At 39.7% G+C, this 24,985-nt stretch overlaps 1 protein-coding gene across 1 annotated transcript in view; it reads left to right on the forward strand.

The window, feature by feature from the left end:
* Positions 1-24,985, forward strand: part of babam2 (BRISC and BRCA1 A complex member 2) — a 97,957-nt gene that overhangs the window by 5,311 nt on the left and 67,661 nt on the right. Inside the window, exons 4-5 of the mRNA XM_034674708.1 lie at positions 3,136-3,230; positions 22,842-23,036. Of these exons, the coding sequence (XP_034530599.1) occupies positions 3,136-3,230; positions 22,842-23,036 (290 nt within the window). The remainder of the gene's footprint in view (positions 1-3,135; positions 3,231-22,841; positions 23,037-24,985) is intronic.

Here is a 24,985-nt window from a genome sequence, read left to right on the forward strand (position 1 = left end):
TGAAATTCTCTTCAGGCAGAAATGAGTGTGACCAAAATCAGGATGTTGAGTGTCGAGTAATGTTTAGAGTTGAAAATGCAACTCAGCTGTGGAGTTACAAGACAACATGTAAGTGGTTATAGTATGACTGAGTGATTTTAGATGTTTTTAACACTTGAGTGTTCTGTGGCTGCAACATGGCATTTTCAGAGTTGAATCCAAAAGCCATCAGGACTTGGTTGAACTTCTTTAAGATGTTTTATTTCTCATCTGAAAGCCTCCCTGAATCCTGAGCTGTGTACATTAAACTGTGTTCCACTACGACCTGGATGACTGCCAACCCTCACAGACAACAATGCTCCCAATAAGCATTAAGGTTTTTATATTGTGTTATATTGAGTCATGCAGACTTACTTAACTCTCTATGCGCATAGTAAAAATAGACTGGGTACTGTATGTCCAGTGTGGAGTAGAACTGTAATACTTTTAGAAGAAGTCTTTAATTCATTGAGACATGAAATCTGCATCCCGTCTCCAAATCAAAAACAGGCCACAGGCTCTCCAGCATGGCACGCGACATCTCTGCAGCTGTTGTACCATACATACAGCTTCCTGTGCTCTGGCCTGAGGAAGAAGGTTTGTTAAATCAAGGATGCAAGGCCGCAGGTTGGGTCTCTGCCAGTCCGTGAACCTGCCTACAGTACTGGTGGCGTGCAAAAGCATGGCACACTCTGCACAGAGCTAAACACTATTAATACAAGCCAGCCCCTCCTTCTATGAAACCACCAAGGCTGGTTCTGCTAAATAACAACTCACTGCCTTTGTTGTTGTACCTAAAAGAGCTTTATTACCTCTATAAATAAACAGCTGACAGAGAAGTCAGTCTTTGAGAGGGCAAGCTGTACAGTGGTTAGACTGTATACCTCAGGTAAACCAGTATCTGCTGACATGTTTCCAATATGAGTAAACTCCAACAGAACCTTTGATGCAGAAACAATGCTTAGGGTTATTTGTAAATAGTAATCAAGCGGCAACCTCCGGTCTCAAAATATGAAGCCCATGCGGAAGTGTTATATACTGCAATTCACAGAGCATCCGCTTGAGGCTGGCTGCAGAAACACCGGAAACCACATACACACCAATTAAAAAAAGACGATCTTTGCAGCAGAAATAAACATGTTTACAGCCTGGTTCAAAAAACGGCTGCAGTCTACGTACACTACCAGCCAAAAGTTTGGAAATACTTTCTCATTCGAGGGTTTGTATTTATTTTAATTATTTAAAACACTGTAGATTAATACTGAATACATCAAAACTGTGAATTAGCATATATGGAATTATTTAATTTACAAAAAAGCCTTAAACAAACCAGAATATTTTAGATTTTAGATTCTGTAAAGTAGCCCCCTTTTTCCTTCATGACAGCTTTGCACACTCTTGGTATTCTCTCAGTCTGCTTCATGAAGTGGTCTCCTGGAATGGTTTCTAATTAACATGAGCCTTGTCAAGAGTTCATTTGTAGAATGACTTGCCTTCTTACTGTGTTTGAGACCATCAGTTGTGTTGTTCAGAGGTAGGGTTAGTACACAATGGATAGCCCTATTTGACTACTGCTGTAGTCCAGATTATGGCAAAACCAAATTATTTCCTAGTTTTGATGTCTTCAGTATTAATCTACAACGTTGAAAATAAGCAAAATAAATAAAAACCATTGAATGAGAAGGTGTGTCCAAACTTCTTACTGGTAGTGTAGCTAATTTCTCTGTCGGCACACACTGTACGGGGGGTGAATTTTTTTCCAACGCAACGGTTCAGAAGATATTAAGATTATTAGCTTTTGCCCAAATAAGGACATGACTGAAATGACTGACAGGCGGGAACACAAAGCTGTTGGCTAGGAGGCTCAAACCCCGCCTCTTTCCGTCACACTAAGTTTGGTTGAGTTCAGCATTTCCAATATGGCTCCCACCGACGATTGGCTTCAAAACAGCGCTCAGGAACAGATGGGTGACATCAGGGATACTACGTCCATTATTTATACAGTCTATGGTGTTTATATGAGGTAGTTTGTTCATTGTTTACATCACACTCAGCACTGTCTGCAGCACATGTAGCAAGCAGCTTACAGCTAAGCAGAAAATGATATGCATTAGATTGGTTAGCATTTCACAGTAACACTAGCTATGCTTTCATTAAGTAATACATTTTTAGAAGCAGCCTCCTGAGCACTTTTGCATATTCATTTTTAATGTGGAGTAGTACACATGCATCACATCTCAACAAAGAACTTCATCAGTAACCAGTGAATCTTCCTTTAATACTTGCGCATATATCAGTGTAAAAATAATAGATACACAGCACATCCTCTTGTTTCCTTGCCTGGCTCTCCTCCCCTGGAAAAATACTTCCATATGTGCAAGTTTGTCCTTGTTGCTGCTGCTGGAACATCAAAAAGCAGAACAGAACAATCTTGCAGCACACAAATAGAGTTGTGTAATATCGTATGTAAGAACATTGTGAACCAGTGCAAGCACTGGATTATGAGATTGTTTTGTGATGTCTGGCACACGCCGTAGTGACGGTCATTTCAGGTCTGCAGTGTCTTTGAATCTCACCGAAACACACAAGTGAAGTTTTAATCTTTCCTGAAACCAAACTTCACTTTATCTGTGCTGTTTGCATATAAATGCATAAGCAAAGACAGACCTGATTTAATGATTTTAGTGGCTTCAGTAGTAAATGTCAAGTTTGCTCATTAATGTGGGTAATTTAATTAAAGACCTCAGAGCTCCACAACATCTGCATATCTTGAGGTTGTTTAGACAGCATGTGAAAAAAAAATCAGCAAGCCCTTGCATGTTCGATTCAAACTGTTTCCACTGCACTTCACCTTTCATAGTTTACATGCTCACAAGCTTGAAGCTAGTTGGTATGAGGTGCATGCCTGTGGGGTTTTATCACATTGACACTTGTGTTTCACTTCAAGGAAACTGTTTCCTTCTATGTAGATTCCTAATAAATGAAAATGAACTAGATGAAACTAGGATGGTGTTGTGGTCTTAAAGCACACGATGAAACCCAAGGAAGTCAAATTTAGAAATCCACATTAGTCTGCTAAGTGATATCCAGTAATCAGCTGTCTCTTTTGTCTCGTAGGGGATATCATATTCAATGCCCGGTATCCAGAATTACCACCAGATTTTATTTTTGGAGAAGATGCCGAGTTTCTCCCTGAACCTTCGGAACTACCAGTAAGTATTTACAGCCGTGCACGCACTCATGTGAGAAACATCAATCATGTCTCTCTGGAAAGAATTAAATGCTTATTTAAAACATGTTAAATGTGGTTCATGTTATGGTGAGCACCAGCAAACAAAGACACCACACGGTCTGCATTTGTTCTCTCCCACTTGTTGAAGCCAAGATCTTTTCATTAGTTTTCTTTGTTGCGTGATTCTTGCTTGAATATAAATGTTAGACGAAGGTGTCAAATTCCAGATCAAAATGTCATGGGTCCAAGTCGCCAGAGGGAGTTGAATAAGTGCCATGAATATCTTTTGTAAAAGTAATCTGCATCCATCATGGGGGTGCAATGTTGCATCATTTAAAATGGTGCAATAATTGGCAGCTGTTGTATCTCATTATGCCATAAATTCAGTTTTGACTTACTGGTTATCTGCAAATCAGATCGTCTGCATGAAGCTGTGACTCACTTGAAAGCTAGTCCAAACAGGACTAAAAGCCTTTCTTGAAGATCTACTCTAACCTGCTCATGTAGCTAATGGATGACTGGAGTTAACAGCAGCTGATTTCACACATTGAGGTTAAATTTGATGTATTTAAGTGGAACGTATTAAATATTGTTTCCAATAAGAGGCTATAAAAAAGGAATTGTTGAGGTGGAACTATCTCGACCGCTGTGAATACTTCTACGTCTTGTCTTAGTGCAGGGATGTGGATCGCATCAGCAGTGTCTTGTTCCATGTGGGGTCACAGGGTTTTAATGTTTGTACTGTTATTAAAGCTGCAGGGCCACAAACAGTCGTTACAACATCAGATAATCTGTGTGCATGTGATGACCAAACTTGATATCACTCATTAACTGTTACTCAACTCGTGGTTGTTTTGCAATATTTTGTTGAGTTATTTTTGACTCGTTCTTTTTTTTTCATTCAGAAAGAAAATATTTCCAAGAAATCCTCTATCTTTTTTTATTTATCTCAAACTAATCAAATCAAATTCAGATTTTCTAAAGTGCATATGCATGTCACTACCTCTGCATATTGTAGCTCAGAAGAATGCATTTTTAATGACAAATTATAAATGGTTTGTATACTTTTGGGGGAAAGAGGAAAATAGATATGGTATAACTGTTGGCCAGCTCTGCATTGCAGGGTTTTGCACAGAAGCCAGAGATAAACTACCAGTCAGAAGTTTGGAAACACCTTCTCAGTCAAGGGTTTGTATTTATTTTGATTATTTGAAAGACTGTAGATTAATACAGAAGACATCAAAACTATGAAAAAACACATATGGAATTATTTAATGAACAAAAAAGTGTTAAACAAAGCAGAATATGTTTTATATTTTAGATTCTGTAAAGTAGCCCCCTTTTTCCTTCATGACAGCTTTGCACACTCTTGGTATTCTCTCAGTCTGCTTCATGAAGTGGTCTCCTGGAATGGTTTCTAATTAACATGAGCCTTGTCAAGAGTTCATTTGTAGAAAGACTTCTTACTGTGTTTGAGACCATCAGTTGTGTTGTTCAGAGGTAGGGTTAGTACACAATGGATAGCCCTATTTGACTACTGTTGTAATCCAGATTATGGCAAAACCAGATTATTTCATAGTTTTGATGTATTCAGTATTAATCTACAATGTTGAAAATAATTCAGATAAATAAAAACCATTGAATGAGAAGGTGTGTCCAAACTTTTGACTGTGTACGCTAATGCATGATGGCTGTCATGCGGACGCAAGGATGCAAGGTGCAGTATTGTCTAAACAGCAGTGGTGAAGTGTAGAGGTAAGGCGGATTTCAAATAGCAAAAGCTTTGAACAACCTGACACATACTCAGCATTGTCCTGTAAAGCTTGATTTAGTGGCCATCAGTCCACCTATGCTGCTGCCACTGTCGCTTTCTCAGCCTTGATCTCCTGGAGCGTTGCCATGTCTGTTGTTTACATCCCATATATTCAGTAGTTGTATAAGACCTGAGCTTTATGGCGTGCCCTGTTGAGGTATCCTCCAATAATCCTCCAGCATGTTATCTGATGTAGCTTCCTGAGGTTTCTGTCAGGTGCAAAGTTTTGGTCAAATCTGCAGGACTTTTATTTCAGAGAGCAGTTTGGTTAGAAAACATGTGATGGAGTGAGTTGAAGTAATAACGCAACTTTTCATTTCACACAAACCCAAACAGGTTTTCCAGCATTTAACTGAACCAAAGAAAGAAAGGAGACACTTGAGGTTAAAACTGGCCTGACTGGACTTGACTGTAAGGTAGAAGGTCCCAAAACAGACTTTAAACAGAATAACGCTTTCTTCCAAGAGAAAATACTACCACACATAACGAGTATATGTGACCTTTTATTGCGTTTGTGTTTAACACATTAAAAATGGAGTACATTTTTGTAACACATCATAAGAAACCTTTGACTACTGATAAGTAAAGTATAAGGATGCTTTGGTTTAAGTTTCGTAAAGGTTGTCTCATGACAATTTAGGTGCAACTAGTTGATATTTTGGGGACTTACAGGTCGGTGCATTGACTGGCAATGTCACTGATACCCAATATCCCATTTTAGTGAGTATCAGGGGCTGAGAATCCTCCTCCTCTATCATCTCCCTCTCTCTCTTTTTCTCCTCTATCCCTTTCTCCAGACCCAACTCGATCTCAGCAGATGTGTGTCTAACATGAGTCTAGTCCTGCTGGAGGTTTCTGCCTGTTAAAGGAAGTTTGTCCTTGCCACTGTAACTTGCTAAATTCTGCATAGTGCTCTGCTCATGGTAGATTAAGATGAGATCAGACTGAGATCTTATCCTGTCTTGATGTTGGGTCTTTGTTAATAATATAACAGAGAACGGTCTAGACCTGCTCTGTTTGCGAAAGCGTCATGAGATAAAGTTTGTTTTGATTTGGCGCTATACAAATAAATATTGATTGATGATACTGTACTGGTGCCGGTATCAGTGCAACTCATTACTGATAACGCTGGGCTTTTCTAGTAGCCCAAACATGGAAACATCCGTCTTCTTGGTTCTGAATTCCAAGTTTTATCTTACAGTTGCTGTTAAGATTGACTGCCTTGCAGTTATCAAGAGCTATTTTTGCAGCAGTCTAACACGGAGGAGCTAAATTCCCCTGCTTGTGTCAGAGTCTGGGAGAAGAGCGGGTAGTATTGCTCACCGTCTCACCAATCCAGCTGTGCACATAAGGGGAAGTACCTCTGCTGAGCCAGAGCTTGGCAGCCCATCGCTTGTTTATTTTTCTCACTTATATTCCTGCTGTGTTTTGCTGTTCCTGCTCTCATAATCCTCCTTTGCCTGTCTCTCTACCCTGAGATCCCCCTCTCTCTCCTGCTACCTCCTTTTTCCTGTACTTTTGCAGTAAGTCCAACCCCCTGTAACTCTGCAGAACTCTTAGGTTCCCAGCAATTCCTTACAGTTTCCCCTAAAAATCCCCCTGGTAAAGTTTTACCATCAGCCCCGACCATATTAGTCCCCATAAATCCTCTCAAAATAACTGGACCAGGTGAAGATTCAGATGGTGCTTATTCTGGGAATAAAAACTGTTTAGTCAGAGACTTTTACATCACATAAAATCCACAAAAAGTCACTTTGGGCTGCACAAACAATACATTTCTAGCCTTTGTTATCCAGTGGGCGTAAACATTAGACTAATTTTAGGTCCTGTGTCGGTGGCAGGTTAAATTCTTGATGTCTCAGCAACACATTACTCTTGTTTACAGCCGGCCAAGGGTATCATTAGCTCCTCTGTTTAGCCTGGTGTTTTTCTCTGCTGTCGCCAGGCTTTGAGTAGGTCAGTTCTTCATGTTTGTGTTTCAACAGAGAAATGTAAAGCTGCTGAAAAGAAAAAAACAGTCCTTCATGTCATGTTATCCACGCTGCGAAGTCTTAATTCTAGAGAAGTTGTAAGTTGTACTCAGTGGGTTGCATTGCCCAGAAGTTAACCCAGTAGCCAGAAAGAAATGTGACTGTTGGACTTTGGAGCAGCCCAATGATGACGGTCCATACTGGGAATTCTAACATCATCTAACTTCTGACTAAATTTGAAACCGGAAAAGAGTTGGAGTTGAGGTCACAGGGAAACAGATATTACGTGACCCAACTGTGAGCCAAATCAGGCATTCCCAGAGTTATGCAAAAGTGTTGGTCAGAGTATAATCAAAACAGCCTGGTCATAAAAATTCACCCACGTACTGTCACTTCAAATGAAGCAATGAGCTAGAGAGAAGGGATGTAAATTTCAAGTATTTTCCGTGATCGATCTTTGGAAATGTTAACGATCAATTATCCATTAATCATTAAAAACAAACTTAAAAGTTTTCCATGTCAAAAACGATGCCAAATGTGTTTTTTTACCCAAAATCATACTCAGACTTCAACAAGGGAACTCAACAGAAACATATTTCAGACTCTCAGTATCCAGTTTTCTGTCTATTCGTTCTTATTGAGAAATATAAGCATGTGAACGCGGTCAGGTGTCAGCCGGGAGCACAACTGGGTCATAATCAGTCCAGCGACAGAGAAAAAAAGCGCTGTGGAGACCTGTCGCCCCAGCTGAGCATCTCCGCTGTGAGCAACACCTTCAGTCGGTTGATTCACATCAAAACATGCTTTAAACTTAAAACACCTCCCTGATAGCCAAACCAAATATGAGACCACATGAAGTTTGTTCAATGTGATATGAATTGAAAAATGTGTTCAAGTAAGTTCTTAACAATCAATTAATCGTTGACATCCCTACTAGAGAGCTAATCTGTTTTTTACACCATGCAGGCTTTGAAGATGTTTAAGTCTATGGTGATAATGGGCATGTTAATATGGGCTGTGGGGTTTCTTTGGCTTTTGGAGCCCGCCCCCAGTGGACGCTCGAGTAACTGAAGCTTTTGCAGCTTTGGTCACCAAACCTGGATTAAAGGACAATTCTTTAATAAAGTACAACCCCATAAAGTACAAACTCGTATTAAACTTTTAATATTACTCTGCAGCACCACTGTTTTTCAGTTCTGTTTTTGTCTTTTTGGATGGACTTGTGAACCCCTTCAGAAACATCGACTACATAGATTATCCCCCTCTTCCCAAGAGTCCTGGCTCGAACCCTGAAATGCCTCTATGTTGCTCCTCTAACATAAAAAGCCGTAATTAAGAAATCATAAAACATTAGTGACTATAAAGAAGAGTCCTTTCAACTTTTTGAACCACTAAACAAGGATGAAAGAGACTGAAATACTGCTGCTGGAGGATGAGAGGCCACATGTACCACAAATAAATCTTTTACAGCAGAACCTTTCCATGAGCCATGGAATACAGTACGAGTAAAGTCTGCCCCACATTTATTGAGGTTCACTGTTGCATTGTAGCTACGGGTGCAAGGGTTCTCTCTTAAGTGCATTGTTGACTAAATGGTAAACAGACTGAGGGTTAATTGGCCACCAGGACTGTTCGCCACCTCATCATACTTTGAGACACCCTGTAAGGTTTGTTCCAACCATCACTCATGTAACGTCTTACACCAGCTTTATGGGTCTAATTCAGTTACAGTTGTGGAAAGTCTTCTTTCAGTCTAATGAGTCTATTTTTGGAGACATTGTTCATTTTGAGTATGGCATTAAAGCTATAATTAACCGCTGATTGCCGCCTTACCTCTAATGATCACTTGACCACTCTGACACATTTATAGCCGTTTAACCGTAAGATTAAATTGCCCTCAGTGGGTTGTTAAAGGTGGCTTCTCAGAGATTAATTAAATGTGGCAAACATGTGGACACCAAAGTAAAAGCTTTGAATAGTATAGAACGAATTTTACCATGGGAACTAAATTAGCCTAAACCCAAATGAATGAGTTGGCCTTGTCTAGCCAATGGGCTGTATAAATGACTTGGATGTGGCTACCCATTGGTTTGTGTTCAAAAATGTAAAGTTTGGATGTTTGTAAGTTTGAGACTTTCCATGCTTGTGTTTTTGAGCCAGAAGTGACCATATTTGGTCAAAAAGGCGGAGCTGAAGGGATACCAGGGGTTAGCTAACACCAAGTTCTCAGCAAGTGCTCGCCAAGCGGCAACCTCCAGTCTCAAAATATGAAGCAGATACGGAGGTGTTATGAACTGCAATTCATCGAGCATCCCCTTGAGGCTGGCTGCAGAAACACCAGAAACCACATACACACCAATTCAAAAAAGACGATCTTTGCAGCATTAATAAACATGTTTACAGCCTGGTTCAAAAAACGGCTTCGGTCTATGTTGCTAATTTCTCTATCGGCACACACTGAACGGGGGGTGATTTTTTTTCTAATGCAATGGTTCAGAAGATATTAAGTTTACAAGTTTTTGCCCAAATAAGGACATGACTGACTTGAGTGACAGGCGGGAACACATAGCTGTTGGCCAGGAGGCTCAAAGCCCACATCTTTACGTCACACTCTTTTGGATGAGTTCAGCATTTCCAATATGGCTCCCACCGACAATTGGCTTCAAAACAGCGCTCAGGAACAGATGGGTGACGTCACGGATACTCGTCCATTATTTATACAGTCTGTGGTTTTAACGTGCTGAGTGTGGTATGTGACCAAGTTGTAAAACAATAAGTGATGTGTAAGTGAAGTATCATTGTATGTATACAGGCTTTTGCTGACCTTGAAGTGAGGAAAGGTCTTATATGAAAGAAATTTGAGAGGTTGAACTTTATGATATTTAAGTTTGAGGAAAGAGTGGGAGCTCAGTGGAGAGGAGTAAGTGGACACACTAACCAAACTTAGTGACAGGAATACAGCTGAGTGGGTACACTCATAAGTTACTTGGAAAAATGACCAAAGAGGAAGAAGTTGCATAGAAAAAAAAGCAGGAAAGGAGGGGAGGGGAGGTGGAGAGTTGAAATCTCTGACGTTGATAATGAACTGTTGCTTCACATGGGTCTTCGTTTCTTCCCTAATCCAGTTAATGATGACGCAATGTTTTATTTAGACATTTGTAAGACTTACTGTATGTGAGAAGTATAAATCTGTGGAAAGATTTGTGTTTGATGTAACACACTCAAAACCCAGTGCACACGTCCCTCTGTGATGGTGTCTTTAAATTTCTACACTTCTTTCAGTGGGAGGGTAATTTTGTGATTGCGATGCAGTTCTGTAATCATGCATTTTCTGTCATCCCCTCCCTCCCATGATTTGTAGTAGACATTTACTGTACACACCCACGTGTTCGTAGCCAGTTAAAGCTTGTGCAGTTGTGATAATTGAACAAAATTAGAAACCTTGTAAGGTCCATCAAGGTGTTTTTGTTTGATTTGGCCCCATACGTACAAATCATGTGTACCTTTTGATTTATTGACTTTGATTTCTGATAAACAGAACAAGACTCAACAAAGGAAATAATTATGTCTCCCAGGATCTCTGTAATCAATCTTCTGCCATCTTCCTTCTCTTTTTGTGTCCTATGGAAAAATAATTGTCAGAATTGTATGCTATATCAAACCACTAATATCATCAAGCATGAGAAACATTATGTGATGCTTCATGTACTCCCTATATGTGGGGCAGCTTAGCCTTTCGCAGTATCTTCCTTGTAAGCCTCTCGACTAAAGCCTTATATGAAGCCATGAAGTAACATGAAACAAACTCCTAATCTTCTGTGGTGAGATAAGCGTTAGTGTACTACACATCAGAACAGTTATCTCTAATTGCACCTCTTATTGCTCACCTAATACCACTATTTGTCTGTCCCTCTGTCCCCGTCTTTGTGCCTCACGTATGATTTGTCTGGTCTAGACTTGTCCAGCAGAGCGTGCAGGCAGTAAACATTCTGGGACTTCCCCCCGTTGTTTTGCATCTTTCTCATTCTGTGTCTCTGTCCCCAAACCTGGTTTTTGCCTCTGTGGTCACTCCAGATACAACTTTAACATGTTTCCACTTATCTCACCTGCAGGAGTCTGTGTGATACATGCACACTGGAAAGTCCAGGAATGTCTGCATTAAAATGTAGAATAAACACAGCAAGTTTAGACTTAGTGAGAACAGAAGATTCAGAGTAAACTGATAAGGATTATATTCTGCTGTCCACTTTCCCAAAAGCTTGTATCATAATGAAAGAGTTGCTTTCTATAGCTTTGATTTCTCTACAATTTTCCTGACCTGGCTCCCCTTTGATACTCCTGTTTACTTTCTGTATTTTATAAATAGCAATCATACATATTTTTACAGTTATGATAAATGTCCTGTGACGTTTCTGCAGGTATGAGGGAACACTAAATACAGACGTATTGTCTGGAAAGCCCGTACTTAAGCATATTTATGTCAGTGTAAACTAAGGAGTCTTGGACCTACCAGTATAAGGCTGGTGTTTTCTCCCTTTAATTTAGTGCAGGGTTTCATTTTTGAGTGCAGCATGACCAACAAAACTCAAGAGGATTGGCTGGATGTTGCTTATAATCTATGATGCACTCATCACCTTGAAATAATATGTATGCTGATATGAGGCTTTTCCTGCCCCACCTCCAACCCTTCCTCTTTGGCTTTCAGTGTCTTATCTTTTCACATTTACCAGCAGCACATTTTTTAAGACGCCCAAATGCCATAAGTTGTGTTATGAATTGTTTTACTCGATGTTACGTTATCACATCAGGTGTGAACGAGACTTGTTAATGGTGATCTGCAACATCCAAATCCTAGGTAGTGCAGGATGACATCAGCAGCAACCAGCTTCACATAACTGCTAAAACAACAGGATGAGAAGGTTAATATTTAACATGAGATCTTCACCTCAATCAATGGATCAACAGAAGGGAAGTACTGCAGGACCGACCTCTCTCTCTCTGATCACCTGCAGGGCATTATCAAACACAAAGAGCAGAGTGCAACGATAGATTGTTTAATTAAGTATGACAGCAGAGAATTGTAAAAATGGTCAGCATGTATTCTTGGGCAGCAGTAAATACATTTGCACAGCCCGCCTGAGCATCATCCGTGTGTATTTTCATTGTTTCTCAGCCTTTGTGGTGACCACAAAAAGGCAGCAATCAATTATGAAGTCGTACCACTTCACATGAATCACTGTTTGTGTTTCAAACACATCAATCAGCCACATTAATGACACGTTTCTGCAGTCACCAGTATGGATTCCGTTTTACAGCCACATATATGTATTAATGCACATATATGCTCCTTCAACTCCTGGTAGAGCTATTTTTAGAAATTGATAGCACATATATTTGTACACATCTAAATCTAAATATCTGTATTAAAGGTGACATATCATGCAAAATCGACTTTTTAATGGTTCTCTACCTGAAATGTTTCCCTGGCATGTCTACAAACCCCCCGAGAATGAAAAAAATCCATTCTGCCCCTGTTTTGATTTCTCCACCTTTCTGTAAATGTGTGTGAAACGAGACGTTTCAGACTTCCGTGTTTTTGTTACGTAACAACAATATCCGGTCTGTCACGGAGGTCAGAGCTCGGAGCTTGTTCAGCCCACAGACTATATAAAATAATATTGAATCCCCCCTCAGTTTTTCATTCCCTGCACAAATGTGTGCTAACAAGGAGCTTAGGAGGGAGGCATGCTAGTTGTAGGCTGTCTTAATAAACACAAAGGTCGGTTTTACTCCCCACGTCTGCAGATTTGAAGATCTAGGGGATGATTTTTATTTTTCATGGAAAAATGCTAGCGCTAGTTAGCATAGCTACATAGCTAAATGTCGTAGCTGTAGCTGTAGCTTTGTACTAAGACAAACGTGGACATACTGACAAATAAAACAACAAGTAACACAGAATCTGTGACCAATCCTTCAGAAAGGTCCTGCTGCCTTTCTGGCAAAGGTCGGTTTTACTCCCCACGTCTGCAAATTTGAAGATCTAGTGGATGATTTTTATTTATCATGGATAAGTGCTAGCGCTAGTTAGCATAGCCACATAGCTACATGTTCGTAGCTGTGTACCAAGACACACGTCGACATACTGATAAATAAAACAACAAGAAACACTAAATCTGTGACCAATCGTTCAGAAAGGTCCTGCTGCAGGCGCCTCTCCGTCAGGATCAGATTCTGGATCAGATTCAGAGGGTTGAAGTAACGCGATCTGTGAGCAGCCGTGTATATTCAGCAACATGTAAACATTAGATCAACGTGCTGGAGAGCCGAGGCCACATCCACTTCCTGAGGGGGCGTGGTCAGAGAGAAAACCGACTGTTCTGAGGAGGGCTGAAGAAGAGGGCATTTCAGGCTTTTTTTTTAGCATAAACTTTAAAGACATGTTTTGGGGACCTCTTAGACCAATATATATTGATGAAAACAGCGTGATATGTCAACTTTAATATCTATCTATCTGTCTATCATATACAGTATGTTGTGAGATAACAGCAGCTTCAGCCTTTAAAGCTTTAGTGTAAGCACTGTTTCTCCAGCTCTCCTGGATGAAATGTCTGTATATATATATTTTTGCAGGAGAATTGTTTATTTTCTGACTTTTTCATAAAATGAAGACTCCTTGGAGAAACTTAACTCTCGTACAATGAGACATTGTTTGTAATTTAAAAATCAGGAAAGCTCCCACGACGAGATTGGAGTTTAAAGCCCAGCCCGAGCTCTCTTCAGTCGAGGAAAACGGAAACATTCCCAACTTCACCGTACCCCCTGGTAATCCTGAATGCCATGCAGTGCTGAGCACTTCCTATCTGCAGCTCCAGCTCGTCCCCTGTTACTGCTCTTACAATGGAGCTCAGATGGCCCATAAAGCAAAAGATTATGTCAACCTGGGATGAAGTGTACCAACTGTTTCTCCTGCTTCCTTCCCGCTTAAGGATATAATGCGTTCCAGCTTTTATTAGAGTTTATTATTGGCAGGGCTCACCGACAGGTCTGGGAATGCTTTTAGTTGGTGGGCTATTGTTTGTGACCAGAGATGGCTGGTGGAAACAAGCTTGGCAATTCACCAGCTGATGGATGGTAGAAAACAAGAGGCCTAAGTGCCAAATCTAAGACTGGACACATTATCAGCCCTGATCCTGAGCTGAAGCATTTACTGAACCACATTAAAAGTAGTCAGAAAAGTGCTATTTGTGTCAACAAGTTGTACTACATTGGACACAAACAGCACGGATCACTGTGGAAAAAAACACTGGGCTGAGAATGCCAAGTGTCTTAAACACATGACAAGAGCAATTTAGCATGATCTTAGACTTGGCACTCTCCGGGGGCGAAACAGGGTGTGAGCCCACACTTGAATTAGAGACTAACAGAGATTAATTTAATACTTGGGAGTTTTTTAATGCCTCACACTTTCAAGTCTACAGCGATTTATTGGATCAGGTTGCCAGCATCTATAAAAATCACATTTAAGACCTTAAAAACAAATATCTTCTCTTGGCCTATATAATTATCTTGCATTTTCAGATGCCAGTCCCTCTCTCATTGGCCTAAGATAAATATTGGATCGAAGATGGTACAGACGGATGGCACAGGAAGACATAATTCTGTCAACTTGGGTCTATTCACTGTGAAGTGCCCAATTTAGGTGTACATTTTGTTCTTTGAGGAAAACACTATTCCTGTTGATTTTTTACCTCGTTCTCAACATACATTTACTATATATGAGACTCACTCTGTGGATCAAAAGAAGCTTTGCTCCATTACATGTGAAGATGTAAACATGTTTAATGTGTCATAATTTAAGAGTTGTTTGTCTTTAAATATCAAAAACTATCATGTTGGCTCAAAGATTAATTAATAAACCTGTTTGATGCATACCTATGATACTTTGCACAGATATCTTTCTTACCTAGAGGAAAGATTATTCTGATTTTAGGGATTTTTCTCCATGCATCTTCATAAGACTGACATGCTCAGCTCCAAATGTGACATTTTGACGGTTATTTACGGTGGCTCTGAAGTGCAAAACACAACGACAAATCATGAGACTCTAGGACAAATTGCATAGCATGATGACAATTAAGCAAGCAACAAGAACAAACCAGGAAACACTGGAACAAATTAGAAATAAATGAGAAATGAGAAAAAAAACAACACAAAACACACAAAAAAAGACAAATTAGATAACATAATGACAGACTAGAAAACAACAACAAAACACGACGACAAATCATAAGACTCGAGGTCAAATTACATAGCATAATGACAATTAAGGAAACAACAACAACAAGTCACGAAACACAGCGACAAATACAAAAAGAAATGAAAAATGATTCGAAAAAAACGGCAAAACACAAAAAAAAAGACAAATTATAAGTCTTGAGGACAAATCACAACACAATGACTGTTAAGAAAACAACAAATCATAAAACACAACACTGTAACATCCCTCTTTCAACCAGACAGAAACTCTGTTTTTACGTGTGATAAAGACATATTTTCTGATTTGTCTCCACATTGTCTATTTTGTTGTGTTCTTTCATTTGTTGTTATTTTGTGGTTCGTCTAGTGCTCTATGATTTGTTGTTGTGTTTGGCACTTCAGGGCCACCGTAGTTATTTCTTAGATTGCACTACAAAAAAATTTAACTCCAGATATACTCAATGCAAAGATAAATATTTGTGTACCTGAGCTCATCCTCTGACTAGGTTTCATTTGTGGCTTTATGACTAAACACCTGCAAAACTGCTGACAATCACAACAACATTAGTTGTTTTTTATCATGCCGACAAACCAAACTAACATCATGAACATAATTTCAGTGATACCTGTGAACCAGCTGCACTTCAGTGGTGTCAGTGCCAGGCTGTCACTCACAGAGACTGACTGATATATAAGTTAGTTGTTAAACTGGCTGATTGAACAGTGTGTTCAATTTTGTATGCATTTTGAAATGTAGACAACAACACCTGGGGTTGTTTGAAATTGTATTCTCTACTTCTATTCTCTATCCACCAGTAATTTGTCCAGAGGAGCGTGCTGTGACTCCACAGTTTGCAGCACAGCTGCAGCACATGTGGCTGAGAGAGCATCATCGCTGAGCAGACTCTGCTTGATAATATTGCACTCATTCTCAAATGAAGGTGATTGTTTGAGACGGCAGCTTTCTGATTGTTGAATCATATTGGTGTGAAATGAATACACAAGCCATGTAGAGGAGAAGTCAACACCCTATTGAAAACAGTGGTATCTGTCTCAAAAATCCCATAACAGCTCAGGCTATTGGTGACTTTATAAAGGATTGTAGATCTCTGAATAAAGTTTATTTGAGCCCAGTTTACCTGTTTGCATATGAAATTGGATTTGGATCATATAAGAACTGTTCTAAGTATTTATCTTCATTTATTTAAGCGCAGATTTGAGGTTTTTTTTTAACTTTTTCTTGGCTTTTCTTCAGAAATGATCTTTTCCTTGTTTGAGTTTTCAACAAAACACAGCCAGTCTAATTTGAAATTATGTTATTTGGGTAAATTAATCTGAAAGAAGAAAGAATAGCTCATATATTTCAAAAGAAATAGCTTTTTCCCCAACTTTTTCTGTTGTTACTGTGTTCTCAACATTGGCTTGAATACACTTTTACCAAAATACTAAATTCCAGCACTAATCCTCAATATTTTTAATATAGTGTGTTTAACAATATTAAATCAAACCCTAATATCTTAAGGTAATACGATTAGAGATGGCTTCATACCATTAAAAAAGGAAGGTATTGGGGGTTTATTTATTAGAGGTGGCAGGTTTTATCATAAGCCAAGTTTAATCATTTCATACAGGTTTAGTCGGTTTGTTGTGACAAAATAATTGGATTACAGGGTCTGAATTGAACCAGGTAGTATTGTTGAGGTTATAGGATCTACCCCCTGTGGATAAAACCCTAAGGAAGCTGCGTTTTTTCAAACAGGATGAGCTGGAGGGCATGTTGTTTTATTTTTCATCAAGTGTTCACTCTTTGCTCCCAAATAGCCTGGATTGTGCCTTTTGCATCTTTTGTTTTTCATGTATCAAATCTGTACATTTTCCGCAGGGCTTATTCTATTCATGAAAAAAAAACCACATAGATTTGTTTTGGCACACACTGCCTTCAGCAGAGCGGATAAAATCAATTCAGAGAAGAGTCTGTACAGACTCACATGTCTACACACACAAACACATAAACATTGTAACACATGGACATTGCTTTTTGGCTCAGTGCTTTATACTTTCTCTCCCTCTATGTTCGACCAATGCTGTGCTGCAGCTTTCAAGCACTACCTTGTTAACTCAAAGTCAGAACATTCAGTACAATACAAGATGTACCAGAGCAGTTTCCTGTTATTGACCACGAAGGTGTTTTTAGCTCAAATAGCGGCATGGCTGGAGGGATGGCAGGGTTTTCTGGGTCTGCCTGTCAGTGGGTCAGTTTGCCACGTTGGTCCTGAAACACCACAATAACCACTGCAAGGACTGGCATGAAATAAAATAATTGATGATTCATTAAAGTTAACCCACACTGACTTTGCCTCAGTTGATTTTGAAATTATTTGTCTGGACTTCTTAGTTAATAGTCTCCGGATTACCACACAAAGGCCCCTGAGGATAAACCTTAATATCATGGCTTTTCATCAAGCGCCATTACTAGCATCTTTTCAAATGTCTAATACTTTTGTTTATAACTGTCAAAGTCTATATATTGAGTTTACATACAAACTGTGATGTCACTCATTGGTCCTGATATTGAAGCCCTAAACCTTTTCCCACGGCCATCCTGTTTTTTTCCACCTGGAATTAACCAAATGGACGAGATGGTGTCATTGCTACGCCCCCATCAATGTGGTTATGAGTTCCCAACCCCTGCTCTGTTGTCCAGTTTACTCTTTTAGTTCTCACATGCCGGCTTTGATGCATTGATTTAATGTTAGAAATCCAAAAGGCTGTGTCCACTCCCATGTTTCGTCACTTCTTAGTAAATAAAAAACTTTCTCTGTCCTTGTAAGCTCTGTCTTTTCACTAGTGTGTTCAGTGCTAAACAGCTAAATTAAGACTTTTTACACTGTAAACTCTGCATCTAATTAACAACCTGTTAATTTGTCATTGCCATCATACTGGTATAGACTCAGTCTTGCCCCACCTTAATCCACAATGAGCATTGCACCTCGCAGTATTTAGCTAGTTACAGCGGCAAGGAAAAAAAATCCTTTTAACAGGCAGAAACCTCGAAAAAGAATACCTGAATACATCTATTTGCTTCCACAACAAATTCACACTTTGGCAAGAGCCACATCTTTACCACAGTGAGTGATGGTGCTCATGGGAATTGTAGTCTTCTTCCCACGAAAAAAAAAACACTACCAATTTCCTCTGAAGGGGTCGCTAGAATCAACTCTCCATAAAACTCCTCATAGCGCCTTTGACGTCCCTGTTTGTGCCCCCTATGTGTCCTAATTTAGCAGCCACTTGCTAAAGCTGTGTGCACCCCTGAGGCTAAAGAAGCCAAGATGTCAATCAGGGACACGGAAAAGTGATATAGGTCCCACATGTGTTTTGTACATTACATCCTTGTATGATTGTCCACAGTGCTACTTCATTGCAGAAGCAAAAAAGGTCCAACTTGCCAATGTGTTAACATATCAAGCTTCTCACACGAGCACAGCAGTATGCCAACTCTGCCTTTTTCAGCTCCGTTTCCACCTCAGCTGTCTCCTTAACCACAAAAGGACTTTGCCCCACTGTTCAGCCTGTGTACCTTCTACACAGATTGGGAGGCACTGCTTATTCTTTTAATGAAGAATGCAAATTCAGACACAGTGTTCTTATAAAACATCCTTTGTGTACACTGAGAGAAGTCAACCTCTTCCAGCAACACCCTGTTTCACCTGGGAGCCTCCCTGTGCGGGGAGGATTTTGCTCGTCTGTCATTGGCCGGTACATAGCTCAATGGGAGCACTTGAGGTCAACTAATGAGCATGAGGAAACCTTAACTGTAATTATGGAGGGAGTGTTTCTCCTGCACAACCTCTCCTGTCCTTACATATGGGAACATTTCTTGTCCCTGGGATTTTCTGAGCAGCATTTAACAAACCCCTGTGTTGGTATGTGTGTCACACTGGTTACAGTCATAAAAATCCTCCTGCCTCACTCCTCTTCAGTTGTTTTATTTATTATTAAGCTCAGTCTTGTTTCTTGTTTACAGCGCTTTTATTACCAACAAATGAAACCAAAACTTCACCCAAAGCCTCTTTTTTCATTGGCCTTGGCCTACTTGCCTGAGCTCTCCCTCTCTCTCTCTCTCTCCCACCTCTGATCTCTCCCACCCTCCTCTCCTCCTCCTCACTGGAGTTTCGCTGATATTCTGTGTCACAATCCTGACACAGCACTTCCTCAGTCTCTCCTCAGTTTCAGCTCGCTCCTGCCCCGGAGCGCTGACTGCTTCTTTTGGACAATGCCCATCCTTGTTTGCATCGCACCCTCCTTTCGGGAATCCCGGCATTGCTGGTAACCACTGGTGGATCAGGATGATGAGGTCACTGTCTCTGTTTAGCCTGGCCTTGCGCCCCCTCCCTCCCCTTTTAAAACAATGGAAGCTTTCTCTGTGGGGCTGATATGGGCTGCAAGACAGACAGAAAAGCAGACAAGTTAATCCAAGTGAAGACATCCTGCTCATGACACCTGAATATAATAGATATTAATGGTTACAATATTTGACTCGGTTCACAGCACATCATTCTTATTTGTTCATAGCTATAGGTTGACCTTTATTATTGAATTGTCTGAAGTACTTCAGCAATGCAGGGCAAAACAATGATGAAGCAGTTGCACATTTACTTTGGCATTGCAGTTATGTCATTTGTTTGTTTTTTGTCTTCTCACATTCTGAGTCTGGCTGCAGTATTTCACTTTCAGTATGAGTCGGGGAAAGAACCACTTTCCCTTTTTTACTCTTAAAAGGCTTCAAGGAAACCGGCGTCATGCAAGTTTCAAATTCCTGCAATCAAGTATTGGTGGGAATATAAGATGACTCTGAGAATTATTCGATTTGAAAATGAAAGAAACTCAACCCCATCTCCAAAAAAGGTGGGAAATTATTTAAAATGTTTATAAAAACAGATTTTTGATGGCTTCCAAATCATATATACCCTTTATTTTATTGTAAACAGTGCAAAGACAACATATCAAATATTGATTTTATAGTTATATGACAATTATGATGTGTAAGTGCCCATGACGGGAGAAGCTCACGCATCTGGTAAGGCACTATTCATGCTGAACAGTATATGCAGGTTAACGAGCAACTTGCCCCCCATTGAAAGCATTTGGCGCGTCAGCTCAAGTCTTATATCACAATGTTACAATATTACAATGTCATTTAGCAGACGCTTTTATCCAAAGCGACGTACATACGAGAACAAGAACACAAGAAAAGACCTAGACGAGAGGAATCAAGGTCAGTACGAGTAACAAAGTGCTTCAAGTCAATTTGGGTGCAGGTACTACCAAGCAGTGTAAAGGCAATGCACAAAAGTAAGTAAGGAGTTATTTTTTTTATAATAAAATAAGGAACATCTACAATGAAGCAACCAAACAATTTAAGACCTTCCATTATCTTCATCAACAATTCACACCACCACAATAATGACCAAAGTACCAATCGGTAATATCAGGTAAGAATAAGGGAACAAAACTCCAGAAACTGGTCTCCTGGGTTCATTAATATTTACAGAGTGTTGTTAAAAGAAGAGGTAATATAACACGTGACACACATGCTTATGTCCCAACTGATTTGGACCATGTTGCTGGCATCAAATGAAAGATAAGCATTCACATTTTTCAGAAAACTACACCATTTTTTCAGTTTCAATCTTTGATATGCTGTTTTTGCAGTATTTCTAATTAAATTGGAATGACTTAAAAGTGCGCATGTGCCACCTTCATTCCCAGCGCTTTTGTACAAGATCATTTCTAACTATTCTGCGCTTCTGTATATACTTTATTTTAATTTCATTTTATTCTATTTTATTTGATCTTTATTTCATTTTATTCATATTTATATAATATTTATTAAATATAGATAAATATTAAATGTATTAATTTAATTAATACATTAAATGAATTTAATTATTCCTTCCTTCTATTAATACTTTGACTTTCTAACATACTGTTTGTAAAAGCTCTGTAATGACTGAATTTCCCTCCCTGGGATAAATAAAGTATTTCTGATTCTGATAAAAAGCTTCACATTTAGATTTTATCAACAATTCACATAAGTCCCTACTTATATGAATTGGGTTTCCAACAAGGTATGTTAATCTTAAATTCTTTTTTAAAATGTTTTGAAGTGTCACATTTGAACGTCTTAAATCTTGTGTGATATTTATAATCCACTAAGTGCCATTTTCTTCTGCAGCATTCCTTTTTTTTTTTTTTTTAAATTAACACACACCATCATTTCAAAGTCCTCATTAAAACCAGTTTGGGCCTTTTTTTTATTTTTGCCTTTCATGCTGTACTTCTCCATTATTAAGCTCTCACAGCGTTCATTCTCAAGCGCTCAGCCATCCATTTGTCCTGATTAGTCCTGACATGTTTCCTGCAATTTGTTTTTGCAGTGTTGTTCACGTTAATTATAAGCATTTCATTCTTTGCGCATCAACGGGCAGATTCCTTCTTAGAGAGGGGAGACTTCTGTTTGGTAGAATAGGCCCGTTAGTGGGTCATGTATGGTCGGCTCTGCTGACTCATACGTGACAGGTGGTTTGTGCAGGGTTCTAGTTTTGTCCTGAGAATTCGTATACTGGTTTATTGCCTTAGTCTGTTCACTGGAGGGGAAGTCTTTAAGAAATGCAAGAGACTCTAAATGAAAGGTTTTTAGCTCAAAATATTTGACAGTGATCAAATTATTTAGATAAGCTGTCTCTGTGTGGCATAAATCACCTTCATTTAAACTGCATCCCGAGCAGAAAGCTGTGAGTCCTTTGGTAAAAGAGGTCAGGAGAGTTCCGTTAAAGGAGGTCACTCTCGGTACTTTTCCATGCCACTTTACCAGAAACCCTCTGTGTGGTAACAGGAAATCCTCCAGCACTGCCCTTTCCTTCAGATCTGGTAATGAGAAGTACAGTTAGATCATTACTGGATCTTTTTTTCTGCCTACAGTCCCAAGTTTATTTCAAGTTTACCAGGTCTCCCGGACTAATCCAGCAACAAAAGCCCATTTCTCACAGTAACCCACTGTTGCCTTGTAATTCTCAGCTTCTTACAATGCTGTCTCAAGTGTCACTTGGACTGTAAAGGATTGATCAGTCCTTCAGAGGTTGTCATCTTACCACATGAATCAGGCTGGATTTTTGAGTGCCGTGTGTCTTTCTGGCTTAAATAAATTTGGCTGAATATCTACACCGCTGTAAAAAGGTCCCTTGTCCATGACATTCTTGGCACTCAAATTTCAGGATGTTTTTGCAGCAGTCAGAAATGAGCTAGTTAACAGTATAAAAGAAGATGTACTAAAGATATTCAGGCTGAGTTTCGGCATAAACTTCCATATTGTCCTTAAGTAATTCAGAAGATTCTCAGCAAAACACAGCTCTTAAAAAACGAAGAGCTGCAGATTAAAGCTGCTTGTAAAGTTTGTTGTGTTCATGAATTACATGCTGAAACAAAAGAGGACAAACTGCATGTGTCACATCACTTCTAACGTTTCCTCTTCCGTCCGTGTCTACCTCAGCACCTGGTCCAGTGGGACGCAGGGGACCCAGAATGTTTGCTCCAGCTGGTGAAGGAGCTCATCCAGCAGTACCACAACTACCAGTGCCAGCGTCTGCGCGAAAGCTCCAGGCTGCTCTTCGAGTACGACAGCCTGCTGGAGGATCCCAACTACGGCCGCAGCATGGAGATTTACGCTGGACGCAAGAACAGCTGGGTAGGCGACTGTTTCATGATCTAAGCTAATGATTACACTCCAAGGAAGTTTGGAAGCTTCCTGTTTAATTGCACAAATGAACCAATGTCAAACATGCCTCATGGTGCAGGATTTCCAGATCATTGTGACACCATGTTGGCAAACTATGAGTCTGCATGTCTGACGTATTTTTGAGGACACGATGACAAAAACTCTGACGCGTTAAATGACCAAATCTAATCCTTAGCCTATATTTCAAGTTTTGAGTTAAGTACTGGGTTTAGAAAAATATCATGCATAAATCAGCTTTATTCTTAAATAACTGAAGAAAAAAAAAGAAGGAACTCCATTCAATGCTTGGATTATAAACTGTAACATATATCTCTTCTTATACTTTAAGATCATGTTTGTAATGGGATAGGAGGTTGTGCAACTGCTTTTATTAGACAGGTATCTTTCATAACCATCCAAAAACTCCTTACATGAGCTTTAGCATTAAAAATAATTATAAAGAACCCTATGTAAGGGATAAATGTCCAATCAAATGGCTCTAACTCGCTTTACATTATTAGCCGTGTTGTATCAAAGCTTGGAGTAGCCCCACACTCAAAGGCCTGACTGTGTGACTGAGAAAGTGATGAAGTTACACCATTGGCTGGTCTTGTGTTGGATATCCCCTCTGGCTGCTGCTCTCTCAAATTAAATTGGCTCTGGGTGCATTTGAAAAACCGGACACAGCGCTGCATGTGGGGTTCTTTTAATTTATATGAAAGATGCTCAGTGGTGCATTAAGCCACCAGCCAAAATCAGCTTTCCCTGTGGACCAATGGGACCCAGAGCTTTGAAGGCTGAATTTAAAGAATCTGCACTTACAGTGTGGTATGATGCCACAACTACAGCGGGTGAAAAACTAACAAACCAGCACTTCATCACTGTGCCACAGCATAGATGCACACAAAAAACAAATATTCAACATGAGATTATGATGCCTAAGCAACAAACATGTTCTGTAGAAGCAAAGGGGATAGCAACATGCTTTTACAGTCCTGAGAGAAACCACTTTCCAACCACAAATAACAACAATCTAATCCAGAGAGAGCTGGAAACTTAAAGTGAATAGTAATAATGTCTCTGTCACATCAACTATTGTAAGAAATGTGTAGAAAACATTGTTTCAGAACCTCAGAAAAGGCCTCACCTGATCATGTGACATGCTACCTCAGTCCACTTCAGGACACATTGGTGGAGCCACATCAGAAAATTGAAGATGATGCATCATTTATTTGACCCAGTCTTGCTTGCTTAATCAGTCAAAGTGGTAGATTAAATTTGAGATTTAGTATTTGCATTCATTTTGAGCATTTTTAAAGTTTATTTTTGTGCTTTGACGGCTTAATTTGAAGGTCAAGACAGTGGTTAGAGCAGGAAACTGGGAAAGAGAGTTGGTGAAGGGATGCAGCTTGGAATTGAACACAGGAAACCTGCAATGCGGACTATGGCCTCTGTACATGTGGCGCACAACCAAACCTCTAGGCTAAACCAGTGATGCGCCTTTGAACATCATAAGAATGTGACTTAGTTTAAAAACATTCTCTCGTGGTCACCCGATGTTTGTTTGGTGAAGGCACATGTCAGATAACTCTAACAATGCTAGATTAACTCTGTCGTGTCTCTTTGACTGCAGTCATGTCTCTTGGTGTAAGTCTGTCACTTCTCCAGTGTGGAGATGAAACAGAAGTGTGCCCAGGACACGACCCTGAGGGGCGCCTGTGGAGAAAAAGAACTTCAAGGACAGAACAATGTCGACGACTCGGGCGTTGTGATGAAATGCATATTGAAAAGTTGTCACATCTAAGTAGTTATCACAAGACTTTGCGCAGATATACCGTTGTTGTCGGTGAACTGTGGACTAAGTATTTGATCTCTTTGTCGTCCACTTTGTAAAGTTCTTCCTCTCTGTGTCTTGTTCT

This window comes from Notolabrus celidotus, chromosome 22 (genome assembly GCF_009762535.1).
Source record: "Notolabrus celidotus isolate fNotCel1 chromosome 22, fNotCel1.pri, whole genome shotgun sequence".
Taxonomy (NCBI): domain Eukaryota; kingdom Metazoa; phylum Chordata; class Actinopteri; order Labriformes; family Labridae; genus Notolabrus; species Notolabrus celidotus.